This window comes from Chiroxiphia lanceolata, chromosome 6, assembly GCF_009829145.1.
Source record: "Chiroxiphia lanceolata isolate bChiLan1 chromosome 6, bChiLan1.pri, whole genome shotgun sequence".
Lineage (NCBI taxonomy): Eukaryota > Metazoa > Chordata > Aves > Passeriformes > Pipridae > Chiroxiphia > Chiroxiphia lanceolata.
The window spans coordinates 3,346,378-3,366,351 of NC_045642.1; the positions used below are offsets into that span (position 1 = coordinate 3,346,378).

The 19,974-nt window shown below is 38.0% G+C and overlaps 1 protein-coding gene across 1 annotated transcript in view; it reads right to left on the reverse strand.

Moving 5' to 3' along the window:
- Nucleotides 1–2,584: 2,584 nt before the first annotated feature.
- Nucleotides 2,585–19,974, reverse strand: part of NELL1 (neural EGFL like 1) — a 287,217-nt gene continuing 269,827 nt past the window's right edge. The window contains 4 exon segments of the mRNA XM_032691544.1: nt 2,585–4,503; nt 6,450–6,674; nt 8,345–8,521; nt 13,795–13,988. Coding sequence (XP_032547435.1) covers nt 4,453–4,503; nt 6,450–6,674; nt 8,345–8,521; nt 13,795–13,988 — 647 coding nt within the window. The 3' untranslated portion in view covers nt 2,585–4,452.

Consider the following 19,974-nt stretch of genomic DNA (forward strand, 5'->3'; position numbering starts at 1 on the left):
CAGTCCAGATCCTATTGTAGCTACCTCTGTCTCAAAGAGAACATATTAAGGCTTACTTCCTAAAACCACTCAATTCCAATCAGAACACTTAAATGAAACAATTTTGTGTACAAATTTAGGAATTAAAAAAAAAATAATTCAAGTGTAAGGCACTGCTGAAACAAAGATTCGGCTCTCAGTCAGAAATCCACCCATAAGACTTCACTTCATCCCCTCACACTGCACAGCTGAAGTAGCAGTAAAGAATTTAAACAGCAGATATATGGTTTTGGGGACCTTGTTTTATGTTTGTTTGTTTGCTTGTGTTTTTTTCCACCAGGCATGACTTTTGATATCGTGTCCATGTGTTGTCAATCTTCTGATGATGATTTCATTAAAAAAACAAACAAACAAACTGAATTTGACCCTTTTCATCAGTTTATTGATAAAAATTGATACGAGGGACTATCCGCTGGCAGCTAGCAGCAAGAAATACTCCTGTTAGCACCTGTTAGCACCTGCAAGTAATATTTGCAGATTAAATGCAATACCAGCAGTTCAGTAACGCCTCTGAGGTCAATGACCAGCTGAATCAGAATTATTGCTGCTTTCTACCAGTAACAGAGAAGAATTAGATATGAAACATTCAGATACCTCAGACTGGATATTTTTAATTTCTTTTGGTTTTTAATGTATTCCACCACAGGTCTTCCTTACACCACTTTAAATTTCAATGAGCGTCAAAGATGTACCTTAAGAGGAAGAGGAGCTTGTTGGCAGGTACATTTTTCTGCTGGCAGAATATGTTCCTCAAACAATCATGTCTTATCACAACACCACTTAAAATTTTACATCAAGCTGTATCATGGGGCCCTTTTAAAAACCCCTCATTAATTATGATTATGTAAGTACCATTAGATGTGAGACATTCCCATATTGCTCGTAGGAGTTATGATTTAATTCTGTTACAATCTACTCTACCATTTGTATAATCACTCCTGACATTTTACCTTTTGTTTTGTAAAAGATTATTGTCTGACATAGGAAAAAAAAAAGAAAAAAAAAAGATGATATTTTGGTTGTGATTGCGATCTGACTGAAAAGATGTTATTAATTAAACCTTGTACACAGTTATACCTGAAAACTCACTGACAGCTCTTGGGGGAAGATACATTACTGGAAGACCATTGTTATTTAGGTCTCTGAGGCAACACAGAGGCTCTAATAAAGCCCACACACATTCCTGTGAGTTAGGCTATTATTCAGCATTTGTGGGGAATAGTTCAACTTTGGTCTTTAATAGTTACTGGCCTGGCTCAGTGTGGTCCATGACTCCAGGGACCACTATGAAGGAACATTTGCTTCAGCTCAGTAGATGAGTTTGCAAACACACAGGGAGCAGAGCTGAGAAGTCACTTTCCTCACAGAACACAACACTAGGTTCTAGTTTCGTACCTAGGCTGAGCTTTGAGCCAAAAGGAGGAGAGCAAAGACATTTTACCAGAGCTGGAATTTTTATTTTCTGTTTCTCATTCGTATCATTTTTTGTCATCAGAAGATTACAGAGAAAATAATCCTTCAGGGGATAAATAAGTAGAAATTGCTACAAAATTCCAATTGCCTATAGTGAGAGCTTTGACCGAGTCCCTTAACTAGCAGCAAGTTTCTTTTCACAGAAGTTATAGTGGCAGTCCCTTTCATGTTAAAACTATACTATATATATATACACTATGTGTATATATATATATAACACACACATATATATATGTATATGTACTTCCGAGCAGAGAGAAGGACCACCTCACAAACGTAGAGGAGAATTTTCTTGAATTATTTTAATAAGCATTATTTTTTCAGCATTTTCATTGTAGTGCCCACATGCTTACACGGAATAAGGAATTTCATCAAGAAAGACATTTTGAAAGTTCTTACTTACCTTAGTCACACAGGAACACAGGGAATTGAATCTTCTTAATGTGCTCTTTGAGCTGGGGCTGGGGTTTCTGAATACTCTGAAGGTAAATGTGATGTGACTAGTGATCAAATTGCTTCATAAGGAAAAGTTCCTCACAGTCAGGGCAGCTGCTTAAAATGCAACATAAACAAACAGGGTCTGTGTCAATATTTTGACTCTGTGTAAACAATTCAAGCGGTATCACTCTGGAGTTAATGACACATAATGCTGTACAAAATGCTCTGAAAGGGTTTTAGTGAATTAATCTGCATTTGCGCTCTGGAAGAAAATTGGTCTCTGCAGTGGAAAAATGTTAACTTCAGTGCTCCTGTTAAATATGATCCTACTTAGGTCTGGAGCTTCCATAAAGCATCCTGGAAAAGGGCTTCACTACTACCAGGTAAACGGGAAAAGAATGATTTTCAGACCTTGCACTGTCTTAATTCCTTTCACAGAGCCTCAGAAATTGGTCAGATTGATAGACTGGAATATATGATTTTGTTTGAGTAAGTATAAATGAAATATTTCTTACAACTCTTACAACATCTCCAGGCAAACACTCTTTCTCCTTTTTGCAACATCATGAGTTTGAGCTGGAAAGGACATTGATCAGTGTTTTACAACCCTGTTAATAAAACTAAGGGAAAGCAATCTGTACATAGGAGTTTATTTAGATGCCCACAAATTTTAAATCATTCCCCTTTATATCTCAGCCCACTGGATATCCTATCCAACTGAATTACCATTGGGTTTTACAATGTGATATACAAAATGAGCTGACATTATGATTTACAAACATCCTTTGAGTATCATATAAAACACAACTCTTTCCCTTATTATACAATCATCAGGGCAATGCAAATAGAATCAACACATTATTAGCTGAAAATGATGGGGCATTTTAAGAAAATAAATTTAACTTTACCACACAAACCTGTTAACTAAAACAAAACCCATTTAAAAAATGGGAATAAAGTTGTCTGAATGATTAAAGTAATTTCATATTCTTTGCCACTGTCCCCTTATAAACATAATAGTACTTCATTTAAAAGACGACTAATTTTTTCACTGTATAGTCACACTTCATTCTTATTAATCAGTTTCACATTTTCTGCATGAAATTATGAAAAACTCACAAATGAAGACTTTCCAAACTGTAGCCACTATACTTATTTTTGCAATCTTTTCCATACACTCAGTGTGTTTAAGGAAAGAAAAAAAAACACCACACAATGAGCAGAACAAAACATAACAACACGTTAAGAATGTGACATTTAAGCCATAGATGCATCACCATAGAAATATATTGTTGTTCTAATGTCACAAACTTTCTAGCCTCATGAAAAAAAATAGACATTAGTTGAAGAGAATCTAAACTCTAACCTCGATATGGGGCTAGGAGTTTTACTTTATATTTCTGTCTAAACTTAGGTACTCAACAATGCAGTAAATTTAAAACTAAATATTTCTGAATGTCATAAAATATGAAAAGATAAAATCTGTTTCTGAGCTGTTAACTGGGTAATGGAAGTTACCAAGCAATGGAAGTTAAGGCCTCCTGTCCCGCATGTTACTGGTACAGGTGCCTCTGCACATTTTCACTGTGGGAGCAGTAACTGAGTATGACAGACATCATTATTACTGCAAACACAAAAAAAGGAAAGACTCTGAACTCATCAGTGATGCTACAAATGCAAGCAAATTCTACCCTAGTCAACTTAAATTACATCATCTTAAGGGTCTCTGTTGTATCACTGTATAATCCAGAGGAACTATACTCAATGGAATACTGGTAATGACCGGTGATTCTTTCCTGAATATGTATTGAATTGGCAATGGAATGTGGTTTTAGTTCCATTTCTCACTATAGGAGTCTTGCTGCTCTGCACATTTGGAGAAGAAAGTGCTTTTTCTGCCATTTCATTAAGTTCATGGCATTTAATTTTATAATTTTTCTAAGACAGACTTATTTTGACTACTTCCATTCTGTCCATACCTTTGAATGCTTTAAAATGTTGGACAGCTGTGAAATATAAGTACTATGCAATTTGACTGTACATACATACATATTTTCATAAATACATCTAACAGGGACCTTGGAACTAAGTATGTGATATCATGGGACAAAAATCACGACAGGCTGCCTTATTTGTAAAATCTAGATTCAAAGTAAGAAGAGCTGAATTCTATCAATGTTGTCAGTACACAAATTAAAACAAAAGTACAGCATTAGTTTACCCATGAAATAATTTAATCATATTTGCAAATTTCTTGACAGGAAAGTGTGTAATTTACAACACTGAAAACTTTTAGCAACCATTGACTTCTATGCGCTGTACTGTGAGTCACCCGGACAAGGATGAGCATAGTGATCGGTCCCAAAGGCAACTCCCAAACACCTTCCTCGTTCGGAGACTTTGGTAATTGTCTGTTGTATATAAAATGCCAATGCACACGACTTCCTTTCAGGTGTTAACTCCATCAGTGTTCCTCCCTCAGCACAGTCCAGTCTGACGAGGTCAGTTGTTGTTGAGACACTCTAAATCCACCGAGCAGCAGACGTTCCCATTCTGCACAGACAAACAAGAAGGTGTCAAGTCACGAAGAGCAAAGGGGCTGGTGGCATGTAGAAGTACACATCCACTGCCTACAAAAACCTGATTCCATCACCCCAGGGGTCGCCGTGGCTCCCAGTGGTGGCTTTTTGAGGAGGCTGACTTGAACAAATAGCACTGAACCAGCCTGGACTACACAGGAACTAGAAACCTGGATGAGGTCCCCAAAACAAAATACAGCACAGCAATGGCAACAAAGATGACTGGATTTTTCTCTCATGGAAGAAAGTTAATGGAAAGAGTTTGTGGCAGGAGAGCCTACCCCTGATAAAACCTAAAATCCAACACAATGCAAGCTATAAACTGCTGGTGCCAGGGTGCTGTCTTGGTGTTAAAGTGTGCTAAGACCATCCTGGCTCACCAGACTTCGAATACACATCATGTGTGGAGATTCCTCCCTTGGCTGGGGATGCCCTCCAAGGTTACTCCTCCATGTTGAGAGAAAGAGATCTCCCCATGAGCATTGGTATGGGTGAGTCACATCTGATCTCTACTTAATAATTACTTCTTTTTGCTAGCTTTAATATAACTGCTTCAAGAATTGCTTTGTTACTACTTTATGCTATATTATACTCTACTAGTAGATTTTTAGTGTTTATACTGTGTAGTAATAGTTCTGATTAAGATCTTTTGGTCTGATCATTTGTATAAAATAAATTATTCATTTTATATAAATATTCTCATCTTGCCAATCATTAAAACCTACAGGACAAAAGTTGTTCAATCGCACCTCTGTAATTCCTTAAATTTAAACCATTAACATAATCCAAGGCTAAAACTGGGTTTATCTGCACATAGACTCCTCTCTGAGAAGGGGTTTAGAAAGCAAGGGAATCCTTTCTGTACCTCGAGACTCACCAGCAAGGCTTTGCTTTTTAATAACTTTATCTAAGCCTTCCATGCCCACCTGCGGCAGAGTTTTGATGTGATCCACAAAAGGAAGGTTTCTGTTTGAAAGTAGCAGATAGTTCAGGTTCTTGACTCGTGGCATATGTGGGGGAGATGGGGACAACACACACACACCATACAGCTTTGGAATGTAATCCTTTGTTAAATATCTTTCTCTAACATCCAGTCATTTATAAAGCTATCTTATGTAATATATCTAATGTAATAAAAAATTACAACCACTAAAAGTCCAAATGAGTAATTTTTTTACCTTTTTTTTTTTTTTTAATCCAACACAAATCAGCCCAAAAAAATAATTTAAAAATGGCAGGAAAGCTACTTTCAATAATTTAAAGCCCTGGGGCAATAGCTTGCTCTCCCACAGTGAAAAGAACATTTTATAAAACTCAAAACAACATTCTCATAATTCTGATATTAGCACAGTGGGGTCATCACTGCACAAAGCCAAGGAGACAGACTGCACTTCTGCATTAGAGGCATTGGATTAAACACATCTTGATGAGATCAGGAAACAGAAACTGACATTCTCTTCCTGTTACTGTTGAGGGAGTGGCTTCATCTGTGAGCTGCAGTGCCCTTTTACTTGTGGACTTGCTGGTGAAACTTTAATAAAAGTTTTTGCCTCAGCTTACCAGGTCTGTAATATGCATGTTCACGAACATCCACATCAGGCAATTATTGAAATGTTCGTCTAGATTCATACTGAGAATGCCTGAAGGGCACTCCAACAGAATGCTGCACTGGGATATTAACATATCTGTGCTCAACATTTTCAGCAAGGAGAGAATTGTTTTGTTTCCACTCTACAACACAGAAAAGATGTGGGTTTTTTGTAGGCTCTTGGATCTCATTTACTTCCCCAAGACTTTAATGTGAGCCTCCAAGGGCAAATTTTGTTTTGTTCCTGAACAAACCCAATTTTTTGTCCATGAACAAACCCCGTTTTGTTCAGGATGTACATTTCCACAGTGATTGTACCCAGCCCATCGTACCTTGCATTTGCAGGTTGTACAAGGAGATCCCACCATTGTCCATACAGCACCACTAAGCCTTGTGATTCCATAGCCATCTGGACAGGTTTTCCTGATGTCATAGGTGATGTTGTCAGCCAGACAGGGGTCACTGACACAGTGGGGACAGCACTCTCCTTCTGAGATGGCCGTGTACTCGCAGTTTAGACTCGGACACAGAAGAGGCCAACAATCCACCTCTCCTTCCTATAAAAATTGAAGCAAATCTCATTGAATTTGTTGCCATCTATGAGTTACCAAGAAACTTTTAATCCTGTTGAATGGAAAAGTTTTGTTTTGCCAAAATTGCAGCAGATCAGATCTCAGTTTGGTTGATCATAAAAATTCACATTTGAATACTAAGCTGAAGTTTCCTAAATGTAGCAGATTATCATTAGGTTATTTCTTGACTAAACAACAACACTGTTATCATCATAGCATGAGAACTTGAGTTCTCTGGGGATTTTGAAGACAGGGTTAAATACTGGGTTCCAATATTTTCCACAAACTATAATTTTTGTGGTGATTGCCTTGCAGACTCATGAACTCTTTCTACTCCTGGTCACATAAACACCTCTGTGGGATCACAGCAAGCATTTAAATAGAAAATTAACACTGCAGATAGATGTAGGTTAGTATGTTTGACAAGCATCGAACGCCGATCTAACTCACAGCAGACAATATTGACTCCTAAAGGAATTGCTAGAGCAATACCATTTATGTTCCACTGACTTATTTTATTATTTAGCTTTGTGAAAAAAAACAAACGAACAACCAAAACCAAAGCAGTTTAGTAGCTAAAGACATTGAGAAGACAGAAACATCAGGTCACTTCTGCAGAGTACTCTGTGTGTCTAAACTTAACCTGTGAAGGGTTTCAATAACTTGCATTATGCTACTCTGTAAACACTTCAGATGTTGAGAACATCACACATTACACAGGACCTTACAGGTAGCACTGATTTAGAGCATCACTGTCTTACAGTTCTTTATGTTATCCCCATCATAAAATAAGGCAAAGAACTGTTAGCCACAACCTCAATACTTACTCTGTGCATTATGGATAATTATCTTGTAACAGTAACTTAGCTTTGAATGCAATTTCCTTCCTGATGCTCAGACACCTCTTGATTAGTATCATACATAACGACTACGTTACACACACAGCTATAAATGGAAAGCTGATAATTTTAATGAACTTCACTGATGCACTAATTAGTGTATCTGTGGAAAACTTAAAGCTTTAAGGAAACAATCTACAGTGTCTAACGAGAAAATAAGTGTTCTTTATTTTGCATGTTCTTCTAGTAATTTCAGTTTTCTTTAGCCTTTTTTATTTGGTCAATTTTTTTCTAACTTACGAAGTGGTACTGGCCCTTGGTGTTTCCAGCATTTGCTGAATGGGGAAAAAAAAATAAATTAAAAAAAGGATTTCATTTTCCATTTTGCTAAGACATTCACATCAGTTGATGTAATTAAAACCTGAAACTTCCCCAACCAAATCCATCACATGAGAAAAAAAATCTGAAAAAGTAATTTAAAGATCAGACAACCTTATAGAAGTTCTCAAAAGCAGACCAATGCTGTCATTAATATAGTGCCATGGTTTCCAAGCTTTTGTCAAGCTTTTCATTTTGCTCATTTGACCTACTTATTCAGTGGAAAGAGGAAAACTGATGATGTAGCTCTCAGCTCTCTGGGGCTCCGTAAGCACTTCGTCATCATCCCCAGTTCGAAAAGCAGGTGAAGAAAGAGCCATGCGCCTGCTTGCACATATGTTTTGCTACAAGTCATAATCATTATTATTATTATTATTATTATTATTATTATTATTATTATTATTATTATTATTCCTATCCAAAATGCTTTTCCCATACCAGGCAGCGGCACTGCTGGCAGCTGTAGGTCCAGTTGTCCCCACTGCGGTAGAGCTTGTGCCCGGTTTGGTCGAGGCACTGGCTGGTGACTCGGGTGTCACACTCGGGGCAGCAGAACAGGTCAGCGCTGGGGTTCTTGCAGTCACAGGCCGTCCTCCGGCAGAAAATCCTCCCGTCCTGCAAGGACACATTTCCCTGACATCAACCACAGACTGCCAGACAGCAACCCAGATAAGGTCGCGGGGGTACAGAGCAAAGGGTACATCTCTGCATATCAGGAAACATTAAGTTCCTAGTGTATTCAATGATACCGCTGATAAGGGTTGGATCTTGCCTGTTGTCATATGACAAATACCAGTATTATCCCAATCTCTGTCAGTGCATGGATCCAATACTGCCTGAATCTCAGAACAGTTTGCCTGTCTCCAGCTAACTGAATTTAAAACAAGTCAGTATCTCAGAAATATAGGGAAGGAATTTCATATCTCATTGGTTTCATCAACAAACCATTCAAGCAGTTGTCACTCTAATACATATAACATTTATTTAGCATTACTTTGACTGAATGTACCGCTATGAAGAAAATAAGTTGAATAAAGGTAGAAAATAAGTTGAATAAAAGTGGCCCCTTTAACTTTATCAGAGTAAAATATAACAAAGTCACAGTAGCACTACTTGTTCTTTATTCTGACCCCACATCTGGACCACAGTACACCAGCTTAAAGACAAATGGACTCATCATCACCCATTATAATTCAGTTCATGTATTTCAGAGGCCCTGGATTTCATAGGCTTTCCAAAATATGATTCTGCTAAATATTTGCTTACAGCTTTGAATGGCTCATTTTGTTAAAGACCATTGAACAGAACTGTTTGAGATAAGCAGAAGAATTGCTTCTGCATGTAAAGAGAAAAGGATATATTATCTTTGCATCACAGAAAACCAAACTGATTCTAATTTTAGTTATGAAATTTGGATGGACTATCATGTTTGAAATTACATCCCTTCCTGTAGGTGAGACATCATAGAGAAATGCCACATGCAGGCTGGAAACTGAAGTCACAACTAACAGTGAGGAGATTATGGAAAAGTTCTGACATTAACTCCTTTTGCAGTCATTGCTAGTTATTTGATTACTCCTTACCCAAGCAAAGCATCCACTGCAGCCAATTTAAAGATAGAGCTGTGAGGCAAAGGAAGCTATATTCTGCTCTGGATCACAACTATACAATTCCTGAAACAACTCCATTCATTTCATCGCAGTTTTTCCTATTTTCATCAGAATCGTGCTCTGAGTCTATAAAACCATATCTGATGTCAGAAGGAACCAAATTTCATTGACAGTAAATACAGATATACCTTTCAATTCAAGGGAATTAATTTCCTCTGATCCCTTAAAAAAGTGATTTCTAAAAAGAGTGACAGTAGCCCAGGATGGTTTTTCCACAGGCAGACAAAACAGCCATAACCACAGCATAGAATCACAGAATGGTTTGGGTTGGAAGAGACCTTAAAGATCATCTTGTTCCAATGCCCCTGCCATGGGCAGAGACCCTTCCACTAGACCAGGTTGCTCAGCATGTAGCATGGGGTTGATTGCTTATGATTTGATGTAGGGATGTGTGCTTGGCTCTTATTTTAAAGCAAAGCCAGTCTTGGCCACAATGCAACATGTACAAAATTAGCACCAGGGAGTCACAATACCCATGTCAGTCATTGTCACCGCTGCATTTCATCACAGTTTTGAATGGATTAGAATATTGCATGCTATTGTAAGAATAATTAAAATTAATTCTTAAGCCTAACAAGTAAAGCTGAAGAGAACACAGAATTACAGAAATGTAGAAAACATGCCAGGTTAACATGAATCTGAACTGCTTTTGCCAACTGCAGGGCACATGTCACTAGGCAGGGTTTATTCAGTGTTGTATCAAATTAGGATAAGTAGGGATTCAGTACTAGTGGCTAGATTGCTGCTTTAGCTGTGGGAAGAGGAATAAAAAAGCTTTATTTCCTTACTCAGCAATTCGAGTAAATCTTAAGGAAGAATGGCAGTGGCCCATTTCCTTAGCAACAGGTTTGGCCAGGTCCAGATGTACATCCAAAGTCAGCGTAGCGCAAGAGCTCTGCCAGGAGCACCCGCTCCAGGCATGTGGGGTTGTGCCAGGAATCCAGGAACCTTCACCGTGGCAGTCTCCTCTTCTGTGCTCATTAATAATGGCTAACAATGGCCTGTCTGCTTAGATCCAATTCAGTTTCTAAGCTTTCAGGATTAGTTTTCAGATTTGCCCTTTTGGCTGGTGACAGTGTTGGTAGTTCTGTGCTTCCCTGAGCATCTTTTACGTTGCCTTTACTCTCCATATCTCAGAACACTGACAAAGCCTGATGAGTTTGCCAGAGAACTTTTGATAATCATAATACACTGCTACTCTCTTTAGTGTCTAAGCTTCTGTGTTTTGTCTACAACTTCATTAGCTCTATACCTTTCAAAAAACCTTTTTATCCCTATACTGCAGTGACATAAAGCCTCTTAGGCTACAACATGCCACGTACATCTTTTCAGCTCTCCAGTAGCCATGAGAAATATGTAGGAAATTAAAAAATATATAGGGAAAACTTTATTTTCTTTAGGTGAGTAACAACATATTAATATCATCTCATTACTACCTCTTCCTCCCCACCTTCCTCCCTGCATCAGTTCTACATGCTTCAAAAGCACCGGTGGTATGAACTTTGTTCTTATCAAAGGTAGAACTGACACACAAGGGTGACACACACATGTTAAGGGTGACTCAAGTTTCCACAGGGCCCCAGATCCAGTTTGGAGAGAAATCAGACCCTTCCAAAACCAAACCAGCAAACAGTTCTCATCCTCAGGAACACACATCAGCTCGGCACATCTCCCTGCTCCCAGTGCTGTGTGCATCTCCCAGGCTTTTTTCATACAGGGTTGTCTTAATCAGAGGACAGGTTCAAAAGCCCAGATATAGCCAGAGTTTACAACCAGGCTTGGTTTTTTTCATGGCAGAGTGCAACAGCTCCCCCTCCCCTTCAAATTTCTACCAGCTTTAAATTTGATGCCCTGTTAAATCCACAAGAATTTGGGAAGATGCCTATACAAGACACACCAAATATACTTAAGGTACAAGGTTAACTTATAGTTTTGAGAATTTCTGATTTTGTAAATTTCAAATACATTCAGACGAACTAGGATGTTTTGAGGAAACTGTGTCCTGTGAAACACTGAAACATCCTGTGCTTCAATAATGATACTTTGCTTCATTATATAACTGAAACAATATAATATCTTATCTTCCATAGTATCCTACTTCACAAATAACTTTGAAGTTCATTAAGTAAGGTTATGTAAGGTATTTAATTTCCTTTACATTTATTATAAGCTAAAATATTTTCAAGATAATATCTATGTGTTTCAGCCAATGCACAAAATATATCCACCTGACCTTTCCTAGAGTAACTATAGCAAAAGAAAAGCCCATTTTATTTTAAAACTGAAATGCTGATTTGTCTCCTGGATAAAACAAGTAAGTAGGATCATTTCAAAGTTCAAGTAAGTAGTATAAGGAAGGGTTTAGTTACCCTCTACTCTTTTCCTCACTGCAAACTGAGCAGGATGCAAAAGATCAAGCAGGGCCAGGTCTCTGTGAATTGCATGAAAAGGATAGGCCTGAGAAGCAGCATGGTGTATTGGCAGCTATCACTTCCAACATATAAAAATACATTTTAATAAACACCGAGTGAAGACTTTACAGTCTGCCTGAGATGTGATAGAGGAGGAGCTCTCTCTCTTTTCCCTCTTGAAACAGGCAGCTACTGAAACAAAATTAAATGCAAATGGTAATTCCCAAGATAAAAACTGAAGAAGATACAAAGGAAGAGTCATAGCAACAAACAGTGTCAGGCTTAGTTTAGACTATCTGTGTACTAGTTAATCATGTGTTTATTTTCATATACCGATAAGAGCATTCAACATAAGAAACACGTGCAATGGCAAATAAAACAAATTACAAACAATCTGAAATGGGAATACTAATAGTTATAATTCTGCAAAGGCAGACCAGATGTCTTCACATATATTAAACTGTTTATTCTGTTGACTGGAAATCCTTTCGTAAGCCTGCCAGTTCCCCAAGATTACCATAAAAGCTTGATATATATTCAGTAGAGTTGTACACTTCAGCTTCTGAAAGGAGGAGTTTTAGGGAGCTTGAGGCTACCTGAAGTAAAAAATATAGCAACTAACAAGAACATATTCCCTACTGAGCCCAATCCAGCAGTGTACTTTGCAGGTTCTATTCATCTGAAGTCTTTATTTTCCCTTCTGCTACACCATTGCAAAACAGAAATTATGAGGCTTTCAGCTTCTTGCAACTTTGAAACACCTCTTCCTCTTTGTCCCCCTTCAAACTCCCTCATGCTTCTCTGGCTCCTAAGCATTGAGACATGGAGCTTTTCACAGTGGTCAAAATCTAATTTTACTTGCCCTGATGCAGGAACCTGCAGTGCTCTGCCTATGGACAGCTTTACCCATGCTATGAATGAATCAGGTCAAAGGGGCCATAAAAGACCAATCACTTCTCAAATTCTTCTGATTTCAATGACAGCATTCCTCTGTTAACTGGTGAAAATCAAGAAAGTAGAGCCAAATGTTCTTCTAACTTGGTTACCATAGTCAGAAAAAACCCTGATAATTTCCAGGGGAAAAAAACCACAAACCAAACCAAACCAAAAAACACACTCTCCCTCCTTCCCCTGATCTAAGTATTAACTCTAAGGTAGATCTACTGATACTAGACCTGGCTTTTCCAAAGATGCAGAGGGAGCTGCACTGCTCAAATGGGACAGCTGCCAACACAGCCAAGCTGGGACGAGGGGGAAAAAGCTGGCCTTTGCCCTTCTTCACTTGAGGAAATTAAGTGCCTGCTGCTGGATCCTCTAACCTTTGACTCATGCTCAGACCTGTCTTCTCACACAGCTAATTCACATGTATTCCAAGGAAAGGGAAATAGTACCAACAGGAAGTTGGCTGACTGCAGTACTGAGAGATGCATATCCTCATCAAAGAGAAATTAAAACCAGTTTTCAGCACTTCCAGTAAGTGTGCTGGAACGTTGTGTTAAAGGGTAATGCAAGACCCTCTTCAAGGCACACTCTGAGATGCTATGGCCTATAGAGTGACACAGCAGAAGTTCAGCAGCATTAGCCATTATTCAGCTATGTATATATTCACAAAATAAGAAAAGAAATGCCTTCCCAGAAGAATATCCCCATCCCAGCTTCAGTGCCCACAGCAGAGCTTACCTTTTGCCTCAGTGTCTTAGGCTTAGGCTAATATTTTTGCCAATATCAGTAGCATTGCAATACTGGGTTCCTGACACGAGCCCAGAGAATTAAAGGACTCCTGAAGCCCAGACCAGCTGGATCTCACCTTGCAGGAACAAACGGAGCATCTGTCCTCTCTCAGGGTCCACACCTGCCCGTTCCGCTTGAAGCCGCCTTCGTGGGGACAGTCTCCAGTGCAAGATGGTCCAGATGGACAAAGGCAATCAAACCCTCCTGCCAGGTTCACACAGGCTGAATCATTCCAACAGGTGTGGGTCTTCAAGGCACACTCATCAATATCTGCAAAACAGCGGATTTATAAAGCTTTGGACACTTTTCTCACGTGGCAAGTTTTATTTCTGCATTAAGTAATCGTTGCTAATCTGTCTTGCTGGTGGATGAGGGGTTATACCTTTCATATTTACTTGCCAGACATTAAATACTGATGTTTTTTAGGTTATTCTTCAGCATTTACTTTGATTCCACCAAGAATTCTTAAACTATCTCCATCAGGCTTAATTATAAATGCTGAGTCTGACATACTTGGTCGAACCATATATCAGAGACAAACTCGAAACTTCAGACAAGAGTATATACTGATTTCCCAGTGACTGGTAACTACTGATCATTCAGAGTGACCTTTTGTCAACTAGGCCATTCTCTGTTCTGGATTTTACATCAAAATAGTGGTGCACTACTCTTGATAAGTTCCTAGCATGAGCAACATTTCCTGTAATAAAAGCAGTCAGTTGCATCCTTTTCCCATTGCTAGAAGTATAAGTGAATTGGGGGGAGCAGGGAGAAAAAAAAAAGAAATCAGATGCACTTGATACAGAAAAAAAGTCTTAAAGCTATGCAGTATGATTTTGCAATGACACAAAGAATAGGTGACAAGATAAAATCATTATACACCAGAAAAAAGATAATTACAGTATCCCATTACAATTGCTCTTGGGGGGTAAAATATAATTATGCAATATGAATTTATCTGGGGAGTTCATGCAGTGTTCTTTTTCTTGCAGTGAAAGCTATGAGATTTTGCAGCACGCTGTTAAAAACAGGCATTTCTTTCAGAAAATAACTTTGGACTTTTCTTAAACAATATATTGACAGATTGTCCAGATAAAATACCAGTAAACTACTGGATATCTTTTGTCCCAACATAAACAATGAAAACTGTTAAGTAACAGTGGAAAGAAGGCTGAGGAGGAAAATCTTTAGATGTATGTGATAGTTTTTGTCATGAAAATTCCAGAATAGTATTAGATGCAATCAGAAATTAAAAGGAAGAACCATCACACTTACCATTTAAAATTACCTTAATGCTAGTGTGAAATTTAGAACTGTTCAACATTACCCAACAGGACTTTCAACTCCTCTCTAAAATAACACATTTCAAAATTCAACAGAATTTATAAAGAAAAGTTACCTAAAGTTTAATTTAGGTGGGATGGGATGGCCAGTTGCCCTACTTTTTGGACAAGTGCCATGGGTTCATGAGTCATCTCCTCAAAATGTCATCTCTTAAAAAGACTTTAACAATTCTCTCCATCAGAAAAGGACACTCTCTCTAACAATCAAATCACTAAATTCAGTCTGATCAGGTTAGTACAATTGCTGATTTCAATTCATAAATAGTCCAGGAGCAAGTGTAAATGTGGTCGTGTCTTCGGATTTGACTAAACGCATGACAGAGTGGAAGATCTAGGCCACCAGAGCTGTTCCTCTTTGTGCTTATGCACCCAAAGGGAGGCAATTGCTGGAGGCAATTCCACTGCAGAAGGGCTTTGCTCCTGAGCTAACCTATGGGCCAGTCCTTTGTTAGAAATGCTCCCAGTGGCCTGAAAGCGTGATTCAATTGCTCGTCACTCAGACTTGCCTAAAAAAGGAGTATTTCGCTGTCCTGACTGTCTTAATTGCCAGAAGAGAATAGTATTGCCCTAATGCATAGCTTAACCCTTATTTGGTACTTGAAATCAGTAGTGTAAAAGGTACAGGACTAAGAGAACTAAAAACTTGTTTAACAAGTGCCAGAATATCACAGGATGTAACAACCATGATGACTGACATGAAGAGAGCTATAAATGAACTGGTATCTAATGAATTGTATCCAAATAGTTACTGTAAAACTTAAAACATTCTTAAAGATATCCCATTTTCCTTTCAATAGACTTTGACTTGTGTTTTTTGTTGAAAACAAAAGTATAAATGAAGCATTCACTCTGCCTTTGGTGGTTTCACCAAGCATCATCAATATTGTCTTCCCCATCACATTAAGAGTTCCTTGAATATAATCTATATAGGATGCAGAAGAATCACAGTACAGATTAGAAGGGTAGCTTTCACAGTTCAAAACTAAAAGGATTTCATAGATGAATATAAAGCCATATTGCCTACAGAGTTGCATTTAATTGCTTTACTTATGACACTGAAATCTAATTCTGTTTCCATGTAATTTAACAGATTTATGGAAAGCCAGATGTTAGCAATTATAGAAACTAACATTATTCATGTTCTCAGTAGTACAGACCTGTTCACATTGCACAAAGCCAACTTAATCTCTTATACATATGCAAAAGGGAAGAACACCCTATTTACGTCCTGCTACCGCTGTTCTCCGTTTAGCACACATAAAAAGGATGTCCCCATTAAGAGCAGCCCAAATTGGTAAATGGAAGATTCTTGACAAAAAAGCCAATCAACCAAAGCATGAACATAAATTCCTAATTGCTACTCAGTTTGCTCATTTTTTTTCGTTCTTTATGCAAATGACGGTTTCTTATTATTTTACGGCATTTATTATTTAAAAGTTTTAGTCATTAATCAGATAGAAAAGGCTTGGACACTGCACTCATTTTCAGCTGAACTTTTAATAGAGCTAATTTTCTGAGAACATCCCTTTGGCAGTTTTTCTTCTTGTCACTGACTGCATTCCTTAAAGTCAGAACAAACAGCCAACGTTCTCAGAAAATTGAGGATAAAAAGCTGTAAGTGTAACATGTTTTGCCCCTGTCACTCCTTCAGCCTCAAACCAGACTGGGGGGGTGGGGAAGGAAAAAACCCCAGACAAATGCTCCTACATTGTCAGCTCTCAGTTAGCTTAAGAAAATATTTCAGTTTAATGGAGTTCAAATGGACTTGCTCATATCAATGCAAGATCAGCATGTACGTGGCTATGCAAAGCACAGAAGAAAATATTCATTTTTAATGTGAAATTTCTCTTAGCAAGTAGAATCAATGTGCTATTTAGGTGTTGAAAAATCAGTCTGGTTTAAAAATTATGAACATGTCCAAAACAATTGGACTTTATTACAAGACTTTTGCATATGGATTATTTTTATATTATTTAAGTCCTTGCTTGGCTCAAATACCCCATACTCCCCTCAGGTTTCGTTTGCTTTCCCACATCTGCTCTCAGAAGATGAAGGCTCAAAACTGGAACATTTAGTGACAGGCAAGGCAAAACCTGTACATAAATCTCATTTCCCATTATAACAACACAAAGTAGGAAGGAAATAAATTATTAATTTATAGATCAAGTAACTTAAAAGAACACTGGAAATAGCAAGGAGAGTCCATATTCTTTCCCCACATATATAGGACCAAAAAAAAGTCTGTTTTTACATTTTTGGGGATTAGTTCTTTCATGTATCCTGTCAATCTGCGAAAACAATCTCATTTTCACACCTGGAATAGGACTTTGCAATCTTATTCATTCTGTTGAAATTTTCTGTGGCATAAACTACTAATTAACACAAGTAAAAGTGGCAGAACTTCACTTCCCCCCTCCACATAGTTCCTTTCCAAGGAAAAGTGTGGCTATAGTTGAAACAACCATATTGACCAGAAACTTGCTTACACTGCAAAGCCTTATGCTATTTTCTATCAACAAAGTATAGCCAACAGCAAAAGGATTGCTGCCAGGACACGCTAACCATCATATCACTGATCAAGATCTTCACTCTTCAAACACTCCAGTCTGTGCCTCTATAAACAAACATACAGCCATAAGTACCTGATCATACGTATTTTAGCAACCAGTCACATTTTGTGGGTGAGAAAAGAAAGAAAACAGACCACCCAAGATGTGCTCGTTTCCAAAATACTCTCAAAGTGCATAGAGAGCTTGGTAATGCAGGCAGACAAGAAAACAGAATCAAAATGGAAGCAAATAATCCCTTGAGATACAATTTTCTTTTCCATCCTTTTTGGCTGTAATGAGAAGTAATTTGCCTCAGATATTATGAGAGGTCCCATGGCCACTGCTCTTGAATAGGGTAGAAGACAAGCATGACTGTACATATCAACACAAGTTCATTAACTCGATTTCACTGAAATTTTAAACCAATCCCTCGCTACTTCATTTCTTAGTTTTCAAGGCTATTCAGGTTTTAATGGTAAAACTTTTCCATAGCACCTTAATAAATTTTGTGCAAGCAAGCCATGCAGTGTGGTGCTCTGTATTATCATGATAAGCTGATGCAGAAGAAAGAACCCTACTAATGTGCTAATTTTAACTGTTATGGTACATTAAACCATTACAGTATATTGTTAACGTGAAAAATGTATGCTGGGCTCCCAAACCAATGTATGTACAAGTTAGCTAAACACTGTTTTGACAAATCGTTTTTCACAGGCAACTTGTCACTTAATGATTTTTGCCTCCTTTCTAAATCAAAGTTATTTGGAGTCACCTTTGAAAAAAATATCACTAAACAGATTCATTCTTAGTTAGAAAATATTTTATGATAGTACATTTATTCTATAGAGACATAACAGTCTATTAAGGAACACTGCACAGTAAATTAGATTCTGAATATAGGATTTACAAAAGCTTTCTAAAAATGTAAAAATGACTGAACACAATTACCTTGTAGACATGTAACACAACTTCCTGTCAGAATACAAGAATCAGAGTTTACTAAGTGGAAAGTAAGAAAGAAAATCTTTAATTTACAGCATAAAATCCACCAACACAGACTCTGATATTATCAGCTTTAAGAAATTCTATGAGCAGAGGAGAAGTTCTAGAGTTGGTCTTGGATACTCCATACTGTACACAAACCTTTCTGCCTATGTATCATTTCTCTAACAATGGATAGGAAAGCAATTCCCAGGCATACAGGAAGATTTTCAAAAATTTTCAAGGTCTAGCTTTTTGTACGATACAGAAAGGGGCAAAATAAACAAAGAACAAACTTCCTTTTCTTTTACTTTCTAATCTAGGTAAGAGGCAACGCTGCAGCATACTATGAAATATATGAAAGCTTCAGGAATTGATTTAAAACCCATTCAGATTTGACCCTCAAGCACTGCTGCACCCAGCTTTTGTAGGAGACTAAAACCTGTGCAGTTTTCTTTCACAAGCTCTGGAGTCCTACCTTTTCCCAGCTCTCATTTCCGCTACAACAGCTCCTCTAACCCAAGAAAGAAAAAACAAACAACACTGACAGGGACTGCTGCCTTGGTTGTTTTTCCTTCTGTGCTTGCAAGTCCCAATGTCAAGACCCAGAAAGACAAATCACCATGTAAAAAAATGGAGTCAGTAAATCTGCACTCCAGGGTCTGAACAGCTCTCTACAGACTGGAAGCATCTGAGAGATGGAGATTCAAAAGTATAATTTGCTTTGCCTTTTCTTCCTGCTGTAGAAAGGAGCATGCTTTGTGGGACACTATTAACTTCCCAGAATACAGCATTTCTTTGCCAGTTTTTCCCTTCTTTTGGTTCTGATAACCTGTACAGATCATTCTTTGGTTCTGCATGGGCAATTAGTGCAGGGAAAAGACACCACCTGCCATTTGCTTCTACATGGTATCAGTAGATAGCAGTAAATACTGTATCACATGACAACTCACACTTCTCTATAAAGTATTATTGTTTGTTTACCTGAGAGTGCAGCAAAATTGTAACAAAATTTAAAAACAAAAACAAAACCAACCAAACAAAAAACCACTCACAAAACCAAAAAAACAAACCCAACAAAACAACTCTGAAACTGTAGCCTACAGGTTTTAATTGCCAAGCAAACTTTAGTAGCAACTTCGTAGAGCAACCGTCTTTTGTCTCCAAGCAGTATTCTTAATAACACATTGTGAAAGACCAGTGCCTCTACTGCAGGAAATTAAATTACATTCACTTAATTTGAGCCTGCTCACCATCACTTTATGAAGCTGACATCTCTGCTAAAAGCTGCCTTTGGCTGATACTTTGAGCAATAAGAGAATTTTCCCAATCTGGAAGTGGCCTGGCTAAGTCACACAGCCTTATTACCCAAGCTCTGGTGCA